The sequence below is a fragment of the Rosa chinensis genome, chromosome 3 (genome assembly GCF_002994745.2).
Source record: "Rosa chinensis cultivar Old Blush chromosome 3, RchiOBHm-V2, whole genome shotgun sequence".
Lineage (NCBI taxonomy): Eukaryota > Viridiplantae > Streptophyta > Magnoliopsida > Rosales > Rosaceae > Rosa > Rosa chinensis.
The window spans coordinates 23,178,691-23,201,767 of NC_037090.1; the positions used below are offsets into that span (position 1 = coordinate 23,178,691).

At 38.8% G+C, this 23,077-nt stretch overlaps 1 protein-coding gene and 1 long non-coding RNA gene across 3 annotated transcripts; one reads left to right on the forward strand and one right to left on the reverse strand.

Moving 5' to 3' along the window:
- Positions 1-1,251: 1,251 nt before the first annotated feature.
- LOC112191745 lies at positions 1,252-5,041 on the forward strand. 2 transcript variants are annotated; one of them, XR_002933103.2, is made up of 3 exons: positions 1,252-4,253; positions 4,344-4,470; positions 4,557-5,041. It is a non-coding gene; the product is annotated as an uncharacterized LOC112191745 (long non-coding RNA). The 2 variants fall into 2 exon arrangements; XR_005808938.1 differs by having other exon boundaries at positions 1,252-4,470.
- Positions 5,042-6,926: 1,885 nt separating this feature from the next.
- Positions 6,927-10,330, reverse strand: LOC112194761 (G-type lectin S-receptor-like serine/threonine-protein kinase RKS1). Its single transcript, XM_024334989.2, has 7 exons — positions 9,040-10,330; positions 8,781-8,909; positions 8,401-8,603; positions 8,039-8,249; positions 7,721-7,958; positions 7,347-7,497; positions 6,927-7,235 (listed from the first exon to the last, which is right to left on the reverse strand). Exons 1-7 carry the CDS (start codon positions 10,328-10,330, stop codon positions 6,927-6,929), a joined length of 2,532 nt encoding a protein of 843 aa, XP_024190757.2.
- Positions 10,331-23,077: the final 12,747 nt, after the last annotated feature.

Genomic DNA, 23,077 nt, shown 5'->3' on the forward strand with positions numbered 1-23,077 from the left:
GACGGAACTCGGGGTTTGACGGAACTCCGAGCTCACCCACTTCGAAACCCAACCTCACCAGACCTAAAAGAAAGAGATAAAAATGAAGGAAAAAAAAAAACAATTGAGGACATAATAGATATTTGGGTGTCAAATTAACAGCATTATTGACGTTGTGTACTGATAGTGGGTCGAGTTTCAGATTTCGTGTACCGAAATGATTGGTTTGAAACTTTATGTATAAGAATTATTAGTAGTCTTTACTTGGTGTACTGTTTGCGAAATTTTCCCTAGACTAAATGTAATATGAACTATAAAATAAAAATAGTTAAATTCCACCTCATGTGTAGAATTTAAGGCAAAATGCTGATATGGCTGCACCATATCATTTGGGATCTAAATTTTGTACAAAAATTTGGGATATCAAGCATTTTCCTTTTCTTATAAGTTATAACTGGGGTTAAATACTGCTTACTCCCTGTACTTATAGGATTTCATCGTTTCAGTCTCTGACCTTCAAATTTCACCTAAAAAGTCCCTAAACTCTCAATTTTCTTCCAATTGGTCGCTGCCGTCAAGCATCCGTCAAAAACTCTGTTATCTTTCCCTAAAAAGTCTATTATACCCTCGATTACTTTAAAAAAAAAATTTATCTTCCTCTTTTTTTTATTTATTTTTTTCTTTTTACCTCTTCTTCTTCCGGCTCTCTCGCATCCTTCTATTCATCTCCTCATCAAGATGGATCCAATCCACAGACCTTCAAGAGGTGAAATGGAAAAGAAAAAAAAAAAAAAAAAGAGAAAATAAATTTTAAAAAAATAAGTGAGGGCATAATAGACATTTTTGACAACTTTAACAGAAAATTTTAACGGTAGGGACTAATTGGGAGGAAATTGAGAGTTTAGGGACTTTTTAGGTGATATTCGAAGGTTAGGGACTGAAACAATGAAACCCTATAAGTATAGAGAGAGTAAACAGTTTTTAATCCTTATAACTACATTGCACCAACTCCTGCTTTGTTTCTCTTGCTATCAATCGCTGCATCCACATTAAGTTTAAGTTTTTGAGCATTAAATATTAAGTTTAAGTTTTTAAGCATTAAATGATTAACAGTTGTACTCGTTAAATTTGAATTTTTTTTTTTAATTCATATCGACATCTCCATCGTTTAGTTTTTAGCTTTATATGAGTAGATCACTTGTGTAAATTTTTAAGGGATCTCTTTCATTAAGAGATCGTTATCAATATGTATCATTGTATCAAGTATGAAATAAGCTTCATTTTGAGAATCATACAAAAACTAAACGATAGAGTTGGACTCGCGAGCTCTCACTTAAAGAAAAATGCTTATGAACTAAGCATATGCTCTTTAACTCGTTTAAGGCTTAAGAAAATGGACTTGATCCCGGTGGCAATATGAAAACGCAATATCAACATGACAATCACCCAGAAGCTATCAAAACTAGGTGGTTTGAACCTCTTGTCTGGTGTCTTCACCAACCCCTCAAAACCTCACCAAAATCATGTCTTTCTGAGCAACATCGGCTTCTTTCGATGTGGGTAGTTCCATTCACGCCGTTGTTATCAAGTTGGGTTTTTGTTCGAATGTCTATATATGCAGTTCTCTCGTCGACATGTACGGCAAATGTGGCAAGTCGTGGAATGCCCAGAAGGTGTTCGACGAAACGCCTCACAGAAATGTAATGACTTGGAACTCTTTGATTTCTGGTTATTTGCAAGCTGGTTCGCCACTCAGAGCAACTCGTTTGTTTCTGGACATGTTAAAGGTCGGTGGTCGGAACAGAACCGCCGACGACGTTCAGCTTTTCGGGGGTGTTGGTGTGTTGCGCACAGTTAGAAGCTGAAGAGCTTGGAGCTCAGGTGCATGGTTTGGGCTTGAAAATGGGGGATTTGCTAGAGAGTCATGGCGGGTGTTTAATCAAATGCGAGACAGGAATGTTGTGACATGGACTTCCATGGTTACTGGGTGCGCGCAGAGTGGGCAGGCTGATGAGGCAATGACTTTGGTGAAAGAAATGCTGCTGTTGGGTCTCAAGCCGAATTATGTTACTTATAATAGTTTGTTGAGTTCATTTGCTAGCATGGACTTTTGGGATTGTTGCAGGCAAATCCATTGCCGGATAGTGAAAGAAGGGTTTGATTCCCACGTGTATATTGTGGTTACCCTTTTGACCGTATATTCAGAGTCTAATAGTAGCTCGGAGGATTTCCGTGCGCTTTGCTCGTGTGCTTCAGTGTGGGATCAAATCTCGTGGAATGCAGTAATTGCGGGTTTTTGTAATATTGGGAGCAGTGAGGAAGCTCTGAAGTGTTTCTCTTAAATGAGGCAGGCTGGTGTTGCTGTGGATTTTTTCTCATTTGCAAGCATTTTAAGAGCAGCAGGAACTCTTTCAGCACTTGTAGAGGGAAAGAAAATCCATGCTCTCATCTTCCTGAGTGGACATGCTTCAAATTTATGTGTTCAGAATGGGCTTGTTTCAATGTATGGAAGATGCGGTGCCATCCATGATGCAAAGTGGGTGTTTACTTTGATGAAAGAACATGATGTGGTCTCCTGGAATTCATTATTATCAGGTTATGCACATCATGGATTTGGGAAGGAGACTGTTGAATTGTTTGAGCAAATGAGAAGAACAGAGGTCAAACCAGATAATACCATCTTCCTGATTGTACTAACTGCCTGTAGCCATGTTGGTTTATTGGACAAAGGGCTCGAGTATTTCAATCTAATGAGAAATGATGATTTGCCTGAACCACCCAAGGTGGAGCATTACGCTACCATAGTTGATCTTTTTGGTCGGGCTGGAAACCTTCACAAAGTGGAAGCCTTCTTCAATACCATGCCAATAGAGCCGGGTGCCTCAGTATACAAAGCTCTACTTAGTGCGTGCCTAGTTCATGGAAACAGAGAACTTGCTCTTCGTTCTGCAACGAAGCTTCAACAACTGTGCCAAATGATCCTGCAACTTACATACTGCTATCAAATGTGTTGTTGACAAGAGGCTCCTGGGATGATGCAGCAGGAGTATGGAAGCTCATGTATGATAGAGGAATAAGAAAAACTCCTGGTTATAGTTGGATTTGATTCAACATTACAATATGACGAAAACGTGGATACAACTTTTAAGATGGACATAAAAATACCTGTTCTTGTAGAAGCTGAGACACTCATTCTTTCTCTTCTCCCTTTCTCCGGCCACCATCATATTTTGTAGAAGCTACAACATGGTCATGGAATCAGATGACGACTAGGACAAGGACAAGAAGGAGTCATTTGATGTTGGAATGGCAGGACTCGGAAAGATTTTGTTCTTAGATTCAGCTAAACTCTGAGGTATATACGTGATTTGGATTTTGGGCTGAGAGCTACATATTCCTTGCAGACCAAAATACCACAGCTTTTAAAGAGGTAGCAATTATCCTTCACCCACGTGTTGGCGAATATGCTTTTGGGTTTATTACATCAACTGTTACCCTTCAGGTTCTCATCTTTATGTTTCTGTTCATTTCTTTCCTGTCTAAAATAGTCTTGTGGTTGATATTCTTTATTTCAAATCATAGAGTTAAATTTATTTGCTCTAATACATTTGACTTTTCAATTCATTTAGAATGAAATAAGAATAAAAATACTTTAAGAAACAAGCAGTGGTTTAGAAATTGTTATGAAAGGCCCTTATAAAGGTTACCCATGTCAAAGCTGTTGGGCATTGATTGATGTGGTTGTTCCATCTTCGGTATAGAAGGTCATTGAAGATGCATTCTCATCATCAGCATCTATAGAATATTGTTGGGTATATGGGACCAATGATTTGCCCTGGGAATCTCCCAGCTGGTGAACTTTAAATGCTTTCCTTGCTGATATATTTCTGGTAGAAGTTGGTTGATACGTGGGCCTTGAAAGCAGAAGATAAATATGTCCTTACTTTGTATATCATTCATTCATATCATTTACCAGACAAAAGAGAAGATCCTATTGGATAATGTTTTTGTTCTAAGGTCTGATACTTTTGTATTGGAATATTCCATCAATTAAAACATGCCAAAGACTGTGCACACCTTACTTGAGACTTATATGGTAATAGGATTTCATACTATTTGGTTCTAGTTTTCTTCCGATTTCTTATGTTTCCTTGCTTTATTATTCTGTATACAGTTTGCCTGCAAAGAAATGCTGTCCTACATTAGGAGGATCTTTTTCCTTTACTCCAACTAAAAAAATGACTTTGGGCTTGGAGTTTTTGACCAGCCACCAAGTATGTCAAGTATTGTCTTTTAGTTTGATGTGTCAAACACTTGCTAATATGTGGTTTTTCTCTCTTTTTTCTTCTTTATTTTCTTTTCAGAGAGATAATGAATATGAAGAGTTATGTAGTGTTTTTGTCCCAACAAATCATCTATATATAGGTGAAATATTTCTCGTTGACTCCAAATATATCATAAGACCAAATCTGTCTATCCGAGAAGGCATAGGTATGTTTTATCTTTCTTCAATTTACCAAATTGTTGTATTGTGAGTTTGTGACCATAGTGTCTCTTTGTTTATTGATTTTTTTTAGGGGACGTGAAATCGTATACAGTGATCTTGATTGCAATGCTATTTACTATTATCCTTGGCTCTCACAAGGGATGGTTTAATTGGTAAAGACCCATGCTTTTGGCAGCATACAAGGGTGGAACTAGGAAAAATTTAAGGGGAGGGCAAAGGCAGCATAGGTCCTTAAATTTTTGTTTGCAAGAAACTACCTGGGCTGAGTATTCCTTGTGGGTGGTTTTGCCCTTGACAGCATAGGCCCTTAATACAGCTCTTCTAGAGCACTTTAGGCCGCCATGACTTCCATGTTCTTGTTGTAGACGTGGTTGAGCTCTCTGCACTTCAGGTCTGCCCAGCTGAAACAGTGGGCAAAACAGTTTCTTCAGTACTTATAAAGCTCAAATTAGATATTGTGTATAGATTTAATAGTTGATGATGTGCTAGAGAAGTTCCATTACATTTCCAGTTTCTCCCTTTAGAGAAATCTAAAGCATGTCATGATTTTAGATATACTCTTTGTACCAGTTCATATAGTTGTGCTATGTAGTTATTATATAGGCAGTTGCACTTAACAGAGGCACATTTGAGTTGGTTTGTGTACTGGAAAAGGGGAATGCATCAATATAACGGTTTTCTTCTCTCCATAATGCAGAGATCATTGTTTCTGGGGGTATGACAATGCCCCAAATCATTTCTGCTCAAGAAAGGGTTACCCAACAGAGTGATAATTAAAATTCCTTTGAACAGAATAAAGTGATGTCATCAAACAAGAGACGTTCCTGATAAGATTATAATTCTTTCTTTGTCTGCCAAGATGTATCAAGCATCAAAGTCCTCTCAGTGCGCAGGAACTATGAGATTAGGTTGCCCATAATAGTAGGCTTTATGATGAAATAGTATGCTTCTTTTGATTTTGTAGTGATGCTCACGTTTGGAAGTGCATTTGTATACCATTTAATTATGCATCTGTGTTCATTTCTAGAACCAAATGATTCTTTCGTATATATAAATTTATTGAGCCGTTCAATTACGATGGGTACACTTCTACATCATGTTCATTGATAATTGTTGGCCATTGAAGTTTGTAATTATAGTTTAGGGTTATTATCACAAATGGTAACTGAATTTATCCTTTATTTTATCGATGATACCTGAACTTCAATTTTGATCACAACCAGTACCTAAACTTTTCGATTTCATTTTAAATGGTACCTAAGACCACCTTTGGTCACTATTCAGGCCAAAAAAGAAAACAAAAAACAAAAAAAACAAGTTCAAGACAAGTCTATTACCAAAAAATCATCACTATATATGATCGCAACCCTCGAAATCATCAAAAATCATCACTATGATCGCCTTCCATGTCGTTTTTAGTCGGAATAGTGACCGGAGGTGGCTCTATGTACCATTTAAAATGAAATCGAAAAGTTCAGGTACTAGGTGTGATCAAAATTGAAGTTCAGGTACCATCGATAAGATTGAGGTATAGTTCAGGTATCATTTGTGATAATAACCCTATAGTTTATGGTGCTTTTGGTTGCTAGCTGTGAGCGATTGGCATAACATCCAACTGCTAAAATCCCTCAATTAGCACCTCTAGAAAATCAACACGGGTGTCAAGAAAACTGTGTAGATGTTCTTCCAAATGCGCAGATTTAGTTGGAAGCAACTCAAGATTTCAATCCTCTTCAATTTTTCAGGGGAGAGCTGCGATTTTTATTTATTAATTTTTTTCACAGTGCACCTAATATTGTTTCACCATAGTGCATTATTGGAAATATGATTGACCTGCAGCGAGCAACATAAGTCCCGTTGGATGGATCATGGGTTGAAACTAAGCACTAAAAAGGAAAGAAGGAAAAGGATTACTATGCTGAATTGAATCTGCCCTCCCACTTAGAAGGCAAGCTCTTCAAGGTGTTGCTTAACGACTTGGGTTTCAAGATGGCGGTGGTAGATGGTGGGCATTGTTTTTCATGTGGCCACTGATGATTGTAATTTAGTGCTCAGATTTCTGAAGTTTTCAAGACAAACCCAACTCATCAGGAAGTTGTGCAGCAGCAACCACTCCAGGATCAATTAGGGTTGTAAATCAGCTTGATACAGCTCGGGTACGAATCGAGTTCGGCTCGATTTTTGCTTGTTAGAGCTGGGCTTTTAATATGACACAAGCCAAGTTTGAGCTGTAGTATGTTCTTCTCGTGAGCAACTCGTATTTAGTTACGAGATAGCTCAAATTAAGCTTGAGCTTGACTATCACATGTTTTTCTATATAGTTTTTGTTACACAATTAATAATAAAAGGCATTTATAGGTAATCTTTTCTATAGTAATAAAAAATTAATACTAAACTTTTGCTTAACACACAAGCTAGGTTTTAGAGGGAGCCTCAGTCTTTATCGAGCTTCAACTATAGTGCATGTAACATAATTTATGGAATTAGCATCTCCACTGCTAGTACTAGGGTCTCCACTGGTATAGTTACTTCTCTTCAACATAAATCCAGGTTTTTTAGGTGAAGGAAGAGCTGCATCGTTGCCTAACACAGACAGAACTTTTGACATGGTTGGCCGGTCATTTGTGTACTCTTGCACGCACAGGAGAGCGATTTGAATGCACCGTAGAACTTCACTTATGGGGTAGGATTGACCCAAAGATGTGTCGATGATTTCCAAGGCTCGACCTTCTTTCCACAAGTCCCAAACCTGAAAACCATTTACAACAGAGAATCAAGTTAATTATCAAAACTAATTGAGTAGGCTCATGAAGCCATGATCTATGACTGTGAATATAGCTAGACTAGCTTGTATGCTTACATGTCCAACCAAATTTGAGTCAGGATTATCATAGTAGTAACCGGTGTTCTTTCTACCAGTAACGATTTCTAGCAGCAGAACACCGAAACTGTATACATCAGACTTCACTGAAAATAGTCCTTCCATCGCATACTCCGGTGACATATAACCACTATGACAACATAAAGAAAAGTGATTATTAAGAAAACTTCTCTCATTATATAATATATAGTTAACCAAATTTGTTGTCTTTGGATTGTGTAGTTGGTGAGGTTGTGTTTTCAAATTGATTACATTCATTTAGCTTGTGGTCATAACATGGAGGAAATGAAATAACACATGACTAATTAGGACCAAGTTTTAGTATGATATCGATCATATTGGAGGAAACTTACTATGTTCCAACCACACGATTTGTATTTGCTTCAACTTGGTTTACTCCGAACATTCTAGCCATACCAAAATCTGCAATTTTGGGGTTCATATCATAATCCAGTAGAACATTGCTGGCTTTTAGGTCTCTATGGATGATTCTTAATCTCGAATCTTGATGAAGATACAAGATCCCTCTAGCAATGCCAAAGATAATCTCCAAGCGTCTTGTCCAATCCAGAAGTGTCCTATTCGGTTCATCTGGAAAATGTTTTTAGATTATATAACTTTCTTGCTTGCTTTAACTTAATTTATGGTACTACAGCAAGAGGAAAACATACTGAAAATGAAAGAGTCCAGGCTTTTGTTAGGCAGGTATTCATAGATTAGCATCTTCTCTTCATCTTGAACGCAATAGCCTAAGATTCTCACAAGGTTCCTGTGTTGAAGTTTTGCAATCAGCAAAACTTCATTCTTGAACTCTTCATTTCCCTGGCCAGAATTTTTGCTTAGTCTTTTCACGGCTATTTCTTTTCCAGTAGAAAGCACTCCCTGAAATGAAAATTCATAACCTTACTCATTGTACTAGAAACTACTAGTATGATAATTCAGCCCCTGATAATGCATTCAAATAGTGCATTCAGAAAAGGGTGAACAACAATCTGAGTTGGAGTTGATTGAGACACTAATTGAGGACAACTACCTTATAAACGTGGCCAAATCCGCCTTCTCCAAGCCTGTTTAGATCAGAGAAATTGTTTGTGGCTGCAGATATGGTGCTTAGATCAAAGAAAGGTAGATCCGACTTTAATCTGCTATCATTAGGATCTGTTCTACTAGGAAAATCTTCCAAGTAGATTGAAGGTGTGATTGCCCCAAATGAAAATTGATTTTGTCTTTCCGTACCTGTCAACAATTAAAGAAACGAAGAATTTCAAGTTAACTATTGGTTTTTCTTAAAGCAGCTTGAAATTCTTGCATTTATGTTTAGTGTGCTATAAGGTTCAAATTGAGCAAAATTGATCGACGATAAAAACTGAAAATTTTATCTTGGTAAATCAACCTGTTGACATAGTGACTTACCTTTTCTCTTCATCTTTGTGGACCAATATGCGATAGAGATCACAGCAAAGAACACTAAAATAGATGCCATCGTAATTGCTAGCTTTCCCTTCTTGCTATGAAAACAATTCAACTTCTTTGTATATTTAGCTACAAACATATATGGCGAAAAATTAACACAATGTACTTAAGAAAATGAGTAAGAATAGACTAAAAATGTACCCTCTACTATGATATGTAAATCAATATAAGATTTTAACAAAGGAGAAGGAAGAATTACCTAATTCAATTGAATCAACTCGAACATATAAATCTTGATTGGCATTCGTGTAAGTCCTTGTATCCATCAAGTCCCCATGCCAAGTCATGCATCCATTCCCTCCTTGCGGATCACCTGCACTCGAGTATGCCATACAAGAACAATTCCTTAAGCATTCCTCTTCACATTCTTTTAGACCCAAGGTCAAGTTTACACGTGCGGTAGATGAGTCTGGTGCCTTTACTAGTGACACCTTCACGAACCCTTCTCCATTTTTACACACGGATACTCCTTTTTTCCTCACACACCCACCTGAGCCATTTCTCAAGTTCCATGCATGGATCAACTTTGGTTCAAACCCAGGTAGGCATGTACACTCGAACTCACCAGCATTGTAAAGGTCACAGTTGCTATTTGGACCACACCTTCCATATTTGTCACATATATCTACCGGGGCAGACCAGTACTTGATCCATTGGTGTTCCTGATCTTGCCATATGGATCGTTCGATGATTCCCGATTCATCAAGCACCGTCCTTGAGAAGATTGAGTTGCCCTTAATGCCATACATGACGGATAACTCATCTTGATTGTTCACAAAACTAACGTTGAGAAGATTGAGTCGTTCGATGAAATTAGGAGTCATTTCGGGGACACGACTCCATCGCCCGATCCAAGATCTGGCCCGCCACCAGGGAGCTTGACCTTTGTACAAAAACAGCTGCGGAAACCCATTTGGATCAATCCTAAATGAGAAATTGCCGGTTCCCGGGTCATCTTGGGACTTCCAAGAAGTTAGGAACCGGTTGAACCCGGATCGCCTGTTCAGCCCAATTTTCATAAAGGCAAGCATTGTATTTGAGGGATAATCAAACCCTTCCCATAGGCTCCGGCCATTCTCAAACAAAACAAAGTTACCTGTATCCAACAGCTTGGCCATGGAGTTTTTTGGAGAAGAGAGAGTAACATTAGCTGACCAAAGAGGGAGTTTTCTGTCCTTTCCATATATGACAAGGCCTCCATCTGCATCGATCAGTAGAAGGCCAGAGGAATCATTGATAGGGTTGTCTCTATTTGCAACCCAAACAATGGTCTGCTCTGGAATTTTGTTATACCAAACTCCAACGTAACGTTTGCAAGAATTTCCAGGGCTGAAGAACCCTAGCGCAAAGAGCTTCTTGCTCGAGACTAAAACGTCGCCGTCTTTGATGGGTTGGTTTGGAATAATGGAATCAATGGAAATGCAAGAAGGGAGATAAAGAACTTGGAAGATGAGCAATGCAGTGATCATAGACCATTGAATAGAATTCATGGTTGGGTTTCTAGTTTTCTACCTCAGTGACGCTGAGATTGATTGATTTGGAGGGAGTAGCTGAGATCTTAAATGCTATAAATAATTAAATATTGAGGAAAGACTCTGACGGAGGGATTTTCTTATTGTCTTGTATGAGTCAATTTCATTTCCAGTTAGATTGACTTGTAATTTCAACTATTGGAATTTGTTTTAGGGCAAATGTTATAAATGGTCCCCGTGATTTGAGGTCATGACTGTATTTGTTTCTGTGATTTAAAAATATCTAATCTTGATCATGTGGTTTGATAAATAGGGCTAATCTCAGTCCAACTATCACTAGGTAAGGCTACGATCTCTATATGAAATTTTGTTCCTAATGTTCATCTTTACTATTAGAGAAAAAAAAATCTTTAAAAAAAAATTAAAAAAATAAAAATCACCCAGAACTACTAGCCCCACCATCGGTAAAAACCCACTCCCTTAACTGGCGGCAAGATTTTTTTCGGGCACTTGCATTCGTATCCTACCCCTAGTGCCATACCCAAAATTAGATTCAGAGGTGAAAATCATTCTTCCTTTATTAAAGTCTGAATATGGTCATCAGAATTGAAATTTCATATGATTTGGTACTAGTCCTCCTCTTCTTCATCAGTTTCGAACAAAATTTTGTCAATTTGCCGTTTTTGCTGAAGGACAAAAGCTGATTATGGGGAAAGAGAGAAGAAGAAAACTAAGAAAGAGAACAGAGAAGAATAATTTAACCAATAAGAAAAAGAAGCAAGGAGAGGTGGAAGAAAGAGAAAGATAATATGGTGCAGTGGTGTTGTTCCATAGCTGTTGCGCTATGGCAGTAGTGCAATAGGGTGTTCCTTCTTCTTCTTCTTCATTTATCCTCTTTTTTTATTTATTTTTTTTTCATTTTTCTTATATTATGAGGTTTTATTTTTTGTATTTTTTATTTAAGAAAGAATGGTTTACTGTCTTTTAAATGTAAAAGACAAAATCACCCCAACTTGTGCTATACGTATGAGGGTCTCACTAACAAAATCTAATAGTTGGACTAAGATTAGATGATTTATCAAACTACATTACCAAGATTAGATATTTTTAAACCATAGAGGCAAACAAAGTCATGACCCCAAACTACGTTTGGACTTTGTTTTATGTATTATGTATAGTTGAAGGAATCTTATTTTTCATTAACATCTTTCTTTCAAAAAGTCAAGATTAATCAAATTTTAATAACTTCTATCTTGTTGGAGTGCAACATACTTCTAGATACAGATAGAAAATTATACATGTAGACTTTCTAACAAAGCATTTGGATTGTATGAATTGGAGGGTTGTGATGACAAGACAGTTATTGCATTGCGGATTGTTCATGGCAATGACCAAAATATCGAGTATTGAGGAAATATCGATAGTCTGAAAAATAGAAATTTCAAAGAAAATATCGGGAAAATTTCGATATGGACAAATTTTCAAAAAAAGTGGTGGAAATTGAGAGAAAATTATCAAAATTTTAAGTGAAACTTTGTGAGCTACTTATTTGTTTCATTATCTACTATATTTTAAAAAAAAATGGTGAACAACCTTCATATCATAGTGCATTTTAGTAATTAAGAGTATATATGCTGCCGCCAGAAAAATATTCGGTACTAGTTATAATTATAATTAGAGATTTAGTAAAGTTGTAGAACTATTCAATTAGATACCAACGAATTAATATTACTAAAACGTGGCAAAAGTATTTTGGAGATCTTGTAACTATTTAGAAATGTTAGAGTCAACAAATTAAAAATATAAATTTTCTAGAAATTATATCTTAGAAGTTTAAATTAATTGTCTAAAGAAATCAGTAATCTATTCCATGAAAAATACATACTATTATAAAAAATAAAAATAAAAGTGTATTAGAACCAGAATGAGTGTCAGTTCAGTTGGTTGGGGCGTCTTCCTGACTTGCTTTAGGAAGGAGACAGGTTCAAAACCTGTTTATGTCAGTTTTGCTTGGATTTTATTTGAGAAATATTCGCGAAAATATTGATATTTCAGTCCTTGGTTCATGGCTCAAAATGCTAGAATCTACTAGCAAAATACGGGCATGGCTATAAGAGACAAATTAAGATATTCTTCTTTAATTTTTTATTTTTCTTATTGATGTCTAAGGTATTACAAAATTTGACACTTATTCCCCTTCTGTTTTAGGGAAACGGAATTGAGAGTAAATTGTTGTGTATTCTCATTAATAATAGGGGCCTCTTTATATAAAGGATTACAATGCATAGAATCTGAATCATACAAGGAAAGGTAATCATATATTGAATAGGAATCTAGATCCTTCTAATTTAACCTTATTACCACTAGGTCAAGTAACCTAGGATTTGGGCCTAGACACACAAATAAGAATTTACTTGAACACTCCCCCTTGTGTCGCCCAAATGCGGTGCTTCTCTCGTTGCCTCACTAAAAACTTTGCAGAGTAACAAAAACCCAGTGGGACAAAAATAACACCGTCGAAGGGGAAAAAGAGCACAACACACCCTTCACGTTTCGAGACCATACATGTAGACACCTCCCCCTGATGTCTGCATCTCCCCAAATGACTACGATCATTGGAGTTCGGATAACTTCCGTAAACGATGCTATCAACAAGTTTCTCGAAAGTAGAATTTAGGCAATGACTTAGTGAGCAAGTCTGTCATATTGTCCTCAGATTGAATCTAGTTCAAATTGATCTTGAGGAGAGTCTGTTGTTGCTGATTATCCTTGGTGTTGTCGCTTTTGATATAGCCTTTGCTTCATTTGTTCAAAGCAAGCAGCATTATCCTAAATGCTCGTAGGCTCATCTGTGGTAGACTTCAAACCACAATTGTTCGAACATGCGTAATTATGGATCCAATCCATATAATCACAAACCACTTCGTGAAGAGCAAGAATCTCTACATTATTCGAAGATATAGCGACTAAGGTCTGTTATGTTGACCTCTAAGATATCACGGTCTTTTCCCATGGTGAACACTTAACCAGGGAATGACCTTTGTATGGGTCAAAGAGATACCCAACATCAGCAAAACCTTCCAAAACACTTATGTCGTTTTAGGATGGGGATAGTGGACGCAGGCCAGTGTTGGCGGCGTTCCTAGTGTGTGATGGGTCTGAATCCATCATCTCTCTGTAGAGATAGAACGAACCCATATCAATCGTACATCTCAAGTACAGAAAGATATCTTTTACACCAATCAAATTGGGTCGCGTTGGCGCAGAGCTATACCTTAGCTAACAAATTTACTGCAAATGAGATGTCCAGTCTTGTGCATTGAGTGAAGTACAATAATGCGCCTATTGTACTCAAGTAAGGCACTTCTGCCTCTAGCACATCTTCGTCATCATCCTTCAGATGAAGATGATTCTTTTCAGGATCAAGACTAAGGATGATCATGGGGGTGCTTGAAGGTTTGACCTTGTCAAAATGCCTAAGCATCTATCAACACGATGCTCAAGTTTCAAACCGAGACATAATCGTGTTTTCCCAAAATCCTCCATCTCAAACTCGTATTTGAAGTGTTCAGCGGTTTTCCTTAACTCTTTAAGGGCTTCTAATAAAGATCATGTCCAACATGAACCGCGATGGAATCCGAAACTTGTTATGGAAATGCGTGGGCATATCCCTTCCCAATCAAGTAGTCATTTTAGCGAGCATTTCAATCTCTTTGTAAAGGAGCTCCGTGGTCTAGAGCCACTTGACTTGGGTAAATAAAGTTCACCATGAACCTTCATGTATATTCCATATCTAGATCCCCATATAGATACATAGTGACCACTTTTCTAAGTTGCATGTTCAGTTATTCTGAAACTACCAAACTGACAGGGTAGTGAAGTGCAATGACATCCATTACGAGATAATATGTCTCATCGTAGTCGATTCCAGGGCGTTTTGTGAGAAGCCTTGCGCCATAAGGAGAGATTGCCATCTCTTTTTCTCATCACGCTTTCTAATGAAGACCCATTAGTCAATAGGTTTTATGTTAGGAGGTGTTGGCATCACTGGCTCAAAGACCTTTCCTCTTCGTTAGAGAATCCAACTTAACCTGGATCGCATCTTTCCATTTAGGCCAAATCTCTCTACGTTGGCATTCATTCATCAACGAAGCGTGGTTCGATATCATCGGACTCAACAAACTCATGCGCAATGAAATGAGCAACTAAATCAACAATTATGATGGAGTTTCTATGCCACGTCTCATGTACACTAGTGTAATTTTCATAGAGCTCTATATTCTCAGGAATAGGTTCTAACGTTGAGGCGTCCCCCAATGATAACCCTAACCCGGAAGATTGTCATGAGACGGATTTTGAGTCTTGATGATCAAATGATTGGAATGTGCCAAACATCCTAGCTGGGGCCATGGCCTGTAACGCCAGAGTGCCACTCTCTTTGGCGTTGGTGCCATGCCTACCTCCATGTAGGGTGGCGCTACGTCCTCTCGTAGGGACGTCCATCCTTGCAGGCATATTTGCAGTATATTTGTGTGATCTCGTCACTTTAACAGGGATCGAGATGAGACATAATGGGGACAGGCCACGACAATTCCTGTCATTCCTGCTGAACATCCGTGTTCTTATATCCCCCTAACAACGGGAAGACTGTCTCATCAAAGTGACATCCACAAATCTAGCAGTAATGAGATCGCCTTGCAAGGGTATTAAGTGGCGAACAATTGTTGGAGTCTTAAATCCAACGTAGTTGCCCATTCGTCTGTAAGAACCCATTATAGAGCGTTGTGGCAGCGCAATTGGCACATAAAGGCACACTCATATTTGCGTAAGTACGATACTGGTACCCAGTCACTAGCTGTAACGCAGAGGTACATTGAGTGGCGGTGGGTCGTAGACGAATCAGCATAGCTGCATGCGATATTGCATCACCCCAAGCGGATATAAGTAAATTAGTGCGCATTACCAATGTCCAGACTACCATCGTAGTCGTTTGCGCGAGATTAATTGGGTGTGTTCATGGGAATATAATGTCCAACATTAGTCCCAATGCAATAACCATCGAAAGTCTTCGATGTAAACTCTAGCATTGTCAAGTCCAATTGGCGGAAGAGGATGATCTGGGTAGTGAGCTCATTGTCATATGATATGTGCTAGAAGTGTAGCATAAGCAGCATTTACATGTGGACAATGGCACAACACGTGACCTGCGTGTTTGCTTGTCAACCAATATCATGAGATATTTAAATATCCGCAAGTTGGTTGAACTAGTCCACAGAATCCCTACGGATTCTATGTAAGAACATAATGAGTATTTTCATATCATTTGCATAGGACGGTCTGAGTCCTAATTTCCCTGATGAACGGGCTTTGAAAAACGAGCGAGAGGCTTTAAAAGGAACCAATGAGAATTTTGGTTAGGCTTGAGCGTCTGAAACGATATTGGAAGCAAGTTGGTGATTGCAGCATCACCTGGGGTGCCATCACTATGATGGACGCTATCCATGGTGTCATGGATAGGGACTGTGTCAGCCCAAGGTTGGTGGTGGACGGAGGCGGTGCCCTAGGCAATAGCTTCGGTCATACTTAGTCCAGAAATCAACTTTTGATTCATGCTTCATTTCACTCGATAGAAAAGATGTCCATGTGAAGTCTTTAGTAGACGGATCACCATATCATGACCAGGATGACCTCTCCTATCGTGACAAAGCCAATATGTATCTAAATCCAAGAGATCTTCTCTCATAACTTTATTGGATTTAATAACTCGAATAGTGACATAAAGTCCACTAGAGAGACACATAAACTTCTATAAGATGCGCATTTGTTCGCAATCATTAGAGGTATTGCAAAGGAACTCATTTCCGTTCTCTACATGCGTTTTCGCATGGAATCCGTTGGCAATTCATAGGTGCGATTTGCCCTAGGAGCGTAGAGAGTTTTTTGTGACAGTAATCAATGTGTCATTTGGCAGGGGGAACTTGGGCTAGGCCATGTCCTTAAATTAAGGGTTAAATACTGTTTAGTCCATGTACTTTGTCTCTCTCATCCTTTCAGTCCCTGACATTCTAATTTAATCTAAAAACTCCCTAATCTCACAATTTCCCTCTAATAGGTCCCTTCCGCGTCAAATTAGAAGTCGGTCTTGGGTGAAATGTCCAATATACCCCTCTGTTATTTCTTTTTCCTTTTTAATTTCTTTTTTTTCCTTTTTTTTTCTTTGTCCTTTTTAATTTCTTTTTTTATTTTTCCTTTTTTATTTCTTTTTTCCTTTTTTTATTTTTCTTTTTCCTTTTTAATTTCTTTTTTTATTTTTCCTTTTTTATTTCTTTTTTTCCTTTTTTTTCCTTTTTTTCCTTTTTTCTTTTTCCTTTTTTTCCTTTTTCCTTTTTCCTTTTTAATGACCATCATATCCTGTTGCATCGGTAGCGCCACGTCGGCGAACCAATCCAGATAGACCTGAAACCCCGATTATTGTTCTCCACGCCGACGACCATTTTTCTTTTCCATCACTATTCTTCTTCTTCACTTCTGGTTTTGGTCAACTTGGCCATCAAAAACCACCATTTCAACCAGACCCAAAATCCAAATCACCATTTTGAGCAAGACCCAAAAACCTCAGAGTCTGAAAAAATGGTAGTTTTCAGTGAAAAGTTTCCAAATTGAGGTCTGATGTGGAGAGAGAAAGTGGGATTTGATTGGGAGAGAGAGAAGTAGGCTGTGAAAACAAGAGGGGAGTGGTTGAGCGGCGAATTTCCGAACTGATTGGGATCTGCTTATGTTGAGAGATGGCGTCGGCGACGATGGAGACGAGGGCTGATCCGCTAAGAGACAACAAAGGGAGATGGCTTCAGAGAAGGTGAAGAAGTGATCGATCAGCTCCTTGCCTCTTGCTTTTGCTCGATGTCCATCTATACACCGCCAAGCTAGGTTTTTGCTGGGTTTGGTTTCAACTTGGGGAGAGAAACAGATGGGTTGTGGAGTTTGATCGGAATGGGATTGGTGGGTTGAGGAAGGAGAAAGTAGGCAGCACGAAAAGAAAAAAAAATTAAAAAAGAAAAAGAAAAAAGAAATTAAAAAGGAAAAAGAAAAAAGAAAAAAGGAAAAAAAGAAATTAAAAAGGAAAAAAAGGAAAAAGAAATAATATAGGGGTATATTGGACATTTCACCCAAAGCCAATTCCTAATTTGACGTGAAAGGGACCTATTAGAGGGAAATTGTGAGGTCAGGGAGTTTTTAGATTAAATTAGAATGTCAGGGACTAAAACGATGAGAGAGGAAAAGTACAGGGACTAAACAGTATTTAACCCAGCCATCGTAGTCACAAAAGTAATATGCTCAGAATCAAAATTGAGTCATCATGAGAAGAACTCGAAATTTTATTCATAAGCCAACGGAGTTACATCATTGTCTCTTTGATCAAAGAAATCCAAAATGCTAGCTAATGCAAAACAATGGTAGTCATCTAACTTCTTTCGGTAATTCCAAAATAAATGTGTCCAGGTGAGTAGAGAGATGTCGGTGGAGCAAAGCTTGCTTAAGTACCACTAATCTCATACCTTCCTAAACATCACACTTACTTTGGGTGAGCCTACTTTGAAGAAAAACTAAACCATTGACATCTACTACAAAGTATATGGCAATTGCCTATTACATTTCTTGGAAAAATAAAGACTAAGCAGAATTGGCGATCTATTGATCCCAGCCAGATTTGTAGTCTTTAACCCTTCACTCTAGATCATATTCTTGATCTTCTTGTTCCATATAGTGAGCTTCTCTTGCTTCACAATATGCTTTGTATGCGGTGACAATTTCTTCACGAGCTCTACAAATGTGTGCCCAATGATCAGACACTCCACATCAAGAACATACATCTCTTGGCTCAAACTCCATTGATTGAGGTGCTTTGAAAAAGTCATTTAGATGGCTCTTAGTGTTGGTGGCGCCACCAACATGGCCAGAGGCGTTGCCTTCCTCTCTCTTTCCACGTTGACCTCTTCGGTTCCGTGTTCACCTATTTTGGTGGTTACCTTCCCAAGTAGAGCGATTATATGGACCAGAACGTCTAAATGTATCCCTAAGCTTAGGGTTTCGCTCTTGACTCCTTCTCTTAGGGGTGCGACTATAATTGGATTCCGGAATATGCTCTATTTCCATGGATCTCGAAAATTATAGTTCTTTACAAGGATGTTGCCATGCTTTTTAGTGACATTCATAGCTCCAATGAGCTCATGAAACCTTGTGATCCGTCTTGCAGTAACATCGATTCGATAGTTCTTAGCAACCATCAATGCAGAGACGGGGAAGGTAGAGAGAGTCTTCTCAATCAACACCGCATTTGTGATTTCTTTACCACAGAATTCCATTAAGGATTTAATGAGAAGTGCTTCCGAGTTGTAGTCAAGAACTGACTTGAAATCAGAGAAGCGTAGGCTATGCTATCTCACTTCTAGGTCAGGAAGCAGGGAGTCACGGACGTTGCCAAATATTTCTTCGAGTGAGACCCACAACCTTCTGGGGTCTTCTTCATTCATACACTCATACTGGAGCGAATCATCCATATGACGAGTCATTAGGATGATGGCTTTCGCCTTATTTGCCTCTAAGGCTGCTCTATTTGCTTCCAAAGCTTAAGCTTGCTCAACAGTTAGCAAGTCCTGGCAAGGCTCGAGAATCATATCCAGGATTCCATTGGCCTTGAGATGCTGGCGGACATCACAAACCCACCTGTGATATCCAGAGCCAGTTGTTCTCAATGAAGCAAAGTACAATTTGTCCATGTTACTCATCCTGAAAGAGAACAAGAAAAAGGGTTAGTTTCGGAGCGTAAAAGGTTACCACGAAAACATATAAGATTCCTGAGCGTAATCGCTTCCAAGAAATTAGGAATTTATGAGCGTAATCGTTTCCAAGAAATTAAATTCCAAGAGGTATTGGATTAGATCAAAACAATGACGTAAATGGTCGATCATAAATTCTCTACAAACTCTAAGTTTGGAGATCTCAACAAGCTCTAAGCTTGGAGTGAGCACGAACCCCCACAGTTCGGCTTAATTTGGTCTCCCCTATGATGAAGAAAGAGGGGTAGAAGAAGGGAGGTTGCAAGTCCCCGAGAAAAAGAAGAGAAATTGAATAAAAACTCAAAAAACGGAAACGTTTAGTAAAAAATACCTTCAAATAGGTGGCTGGAAAATTTGGTCAGAAAAGTGCCCGGAAAAGTCACCAAAAAGTGGCCCGAAAAGTGCCCCGAAAGTTGACTGGAATCGGTCAACCGGCGTTGACTGGTGCTGACCATCACTGACGTGGCTCTGGGTCCGCTGCTAACGTGGCAGTGGGGTCTTGATGCTGACGCAGCAGTGGATCCTTGGGAGCTGAAGTGGCAGTGGGTCCTGGAAGCTGACGTAGTGGTGGGTTTGCGTCTGTGGGCCTCTGGGCTTCAGGGCTTCAGGGCTTTTGGGCTTCCTTCTTTTCCTCTTTTTTTTTTTTTCCTCCTCTCTGCCGGTTTTTCTGGACTAGGATCAATAGGCCGGTTCTGTACTTTTTAGACCGGTTTTTGTGATCTTTCTTCCGGTTCCTGAAACTTCATATTGAGGGGTTTCAAGTTGTGTGGCAGTGGCAGAAAAGGGTTCAAGGTTTTGTATTCGGATTCAAGGTTTTTAGCTTCTTGAATCAAGGTTTGGCTATTTGTTTCAGGGTTACGGCTTCGTGCTGATAACGTGTTTTAGGGAAACGGAATTGAGAGTAAATTGCTGTGTATTCTCATTGATAATAGTGGCCTCTTTATATAGAGGATTACAATGCATAGAATCCGAATCATATAAGGAAAGGTAATCATACATTGAATAGGAATCTAGATCATTCTAATTTAACCCTATTACCACTAGGTCAAGTAACCTAAGGTTGGGCCTAGACACACAAATAGGAATTTACTTGAACACCTTCTTCATTTTCTCTTTTTTAATAAAAATTCTACTCCAAAAAAAAAAAATTTCTTTCTTTGATCTCAAATAGTTTTTTCATCATTAAGTCTGACCATGCTGAAGTTCAAGCTCATCAAGAAACAGAACCAAGCCAAACCTAAGCACCTAATGCTCAAACACAACTATTAAGAGAACTAAAACAAGGAAGTGAAGCTCAAATACAGCTAATTAAGCTTTGATAGAAAACGAACCAAATCCGAGCACCAAATGCTCGGCTTGGCTCGGTTTGTTTACACCCCCCTAGGGTCAATTATAGTTGTATACAAAATGGGTCATCAGTTCCCTTGAGATATGATTGATCACCAATCTCAAACTCCGAATCTGGCTGCATCTCTCGCCCAAGTTTGCCTTGTCACCAATTACCATGTCAATTTGCTCAAGTTCATGAAATGCACAACTTTTTATGGCATTCAAGAGATCTAGTGAAAGACTAGGTTAGGTTGGCTTCATCCCCTACAACCATGTTAAACTGGACAGCGTGCTGGTCTTTTTCCTCATGCAAGTTTATGCTGTTAGTTATGGGATGGAACTAGTTATTGGACAAGGCTAGCACATTAATTATCTTCCTCTGCTTCTGGTCAGCTGCTAGTACTCATGTGGACTTTATGGCGAAACCGCAATGAATAACTATGGAATGGACAACATAGAACCACTTCAGCGCTGGTGGCTCATGCCACGAGTTGGTTGGAGGAGTTTAACAAAGTTTGTGCTGCTGCTTAAGCGATTCAGAAGGGTTCAAGGATCCGGTTTTGGAGTCCACCACCTTCCGGTATCATCTAAATGAACATGGATGGAGCCTTTCCTTAATGATATTTGCCATAGAGGTGTTGGTGGAGCATTGTGTGATGAACACTGTAATTTTATGGCTGTGTGACTGTTTTTTCATGTAAAGTGCAGTTTATTACGTCACCTCTTCACGTTGAGTTACTAGCTATCCAGCATGGCCTGCAGATGGTTCAACAATTGGGAGCGACAAAGGTAGAAGTTGTTGTTATACAATCTGTTACTCTGGTTGGTGACCATGCCACTCTACTAAGTAACCTAGTACATGATATCAAGGATTTATGTTTCTTTGAATTTCTTCATGTAAATAGACACGCAAATTCTGTTGCTCAGCCTCGGTTTTGAATCCTTCTACTCAAACCGAGTGCTTGACTATTATTTCAGATGCCCTATTCTATGATCTAAATCATATTTAATGAATAAAACTCATTGTTTCTTAAAAAAAAAAAAAAAAAAAAAAAAACACGTCGCAACCCATCAATTCATTCGCCACCATCCATCACCATCCACCAAGACCAAAAGTAGATGAGATCGGCCATGTTGCTGTAGTGCTTTTCAGAGATGGGTCAGCAATTGAGAGGTAGCCATGGAGAACTTGCAAAACAGAAAGGTAGGATTAAGGGGCTGGTGTTAGACCCTCCGATGCTCGAACAATTTTGGCAGAGTCATTAACCGTGCCAGATCACAGAATCATACCTGATTTGAGACGTGTGATGCGGCATTTATAGAGAATCAGCTCAGGATGTGTTGGCTCTTTCACTATTGCACCAACTGGCGCCAATGAATTGGACATTCATGAATGTCCAATGTCCAATCAACACCAAACCATGACTCCAATGAACAATATTGCTACCCTAACGATCATAAGATTCATGTCTCATGATCCCCATCCACCATTTCATAAAGTTCAAGCACCACAATCCACATCAGAAACAATATATGAACACGTAAATAGTAAGCAATTAGAGCAAAAACTCTGAAATCAACCCCATGATATTACACCAAACAAAATCAACCACCACACACTTTCATCCCCACTTAACATATCATCAGGACCAACATTCAATCATTACAGTACATATTTTTACAACAACAAACACTCCAATAAAAAAAACTAATAGAAACCCAATTGGTATACATCCCAAAGGAACCCTAAGTATACGTTTTCTGACTAACCCATTTCACCTGCTGCAGATTCAAATAAGTTTATCAGGTGGTGAGGTAGAATACTGGGTGGAGCATAAGGTGGAGGAGCTTGATGGCTGCACAGGAGATTGACAGGAACAGAACTCCGTACACGATCCTAAGCCCCATAGATGCCTATTACTATTGGTCTCACTCTCAGTTTATGAGATCAGAGATCCAGAACAGACCCATACATAAAGAAGGAAAAAGAGGAAAGGAGAAAGAGTGTGCCGGAAGAATTGGAATTTGGATTTGAAAGGGAGAGAGTGGGATAGTAGATAAGGGTTTTTGAATTTGAAATATGTTATGTTTTATCTCATACGTGTCGTGGGTGAGAGCAGCTTTGAGTCGCCACGTGGGAAGTAGGGTTTGAGGAATGTTACGTGTGGTGCTCGGTTTACTGCACCTGTGTCACGCAAAGCTAAAATGTGAAAAGCACCAATGCACATGTGTGTTTGAGAAAGGGTTTTGGGAATGTGCATTTGTATGTGTGTGTGTGTGTGTGTGAACATGGTTAGTTTGGGTCCTTGGGACTCGGAGATTTTCTGTGCATCAGTACTCATCGCTCATCAATAATGCATTTTGTTAAGGAAACCGTAGACACAATGCTGTCATCGCACTATATGTTTCCTTTCAAATAGATAAAATCTCGAGAAAATTTGGCACACCATACGTATGTTTCGTTTAGGGTTTATTGAGTGGAGCAATGAGGTTTACCACAGGTAGCCATTAGGGGGAACCATAAGTAGCCATTAGGGATAAGACATTTATCTCCAATAAAGTGTTGCTAGAGTTCCCGACTTTCTCGCTCGTCTACTTA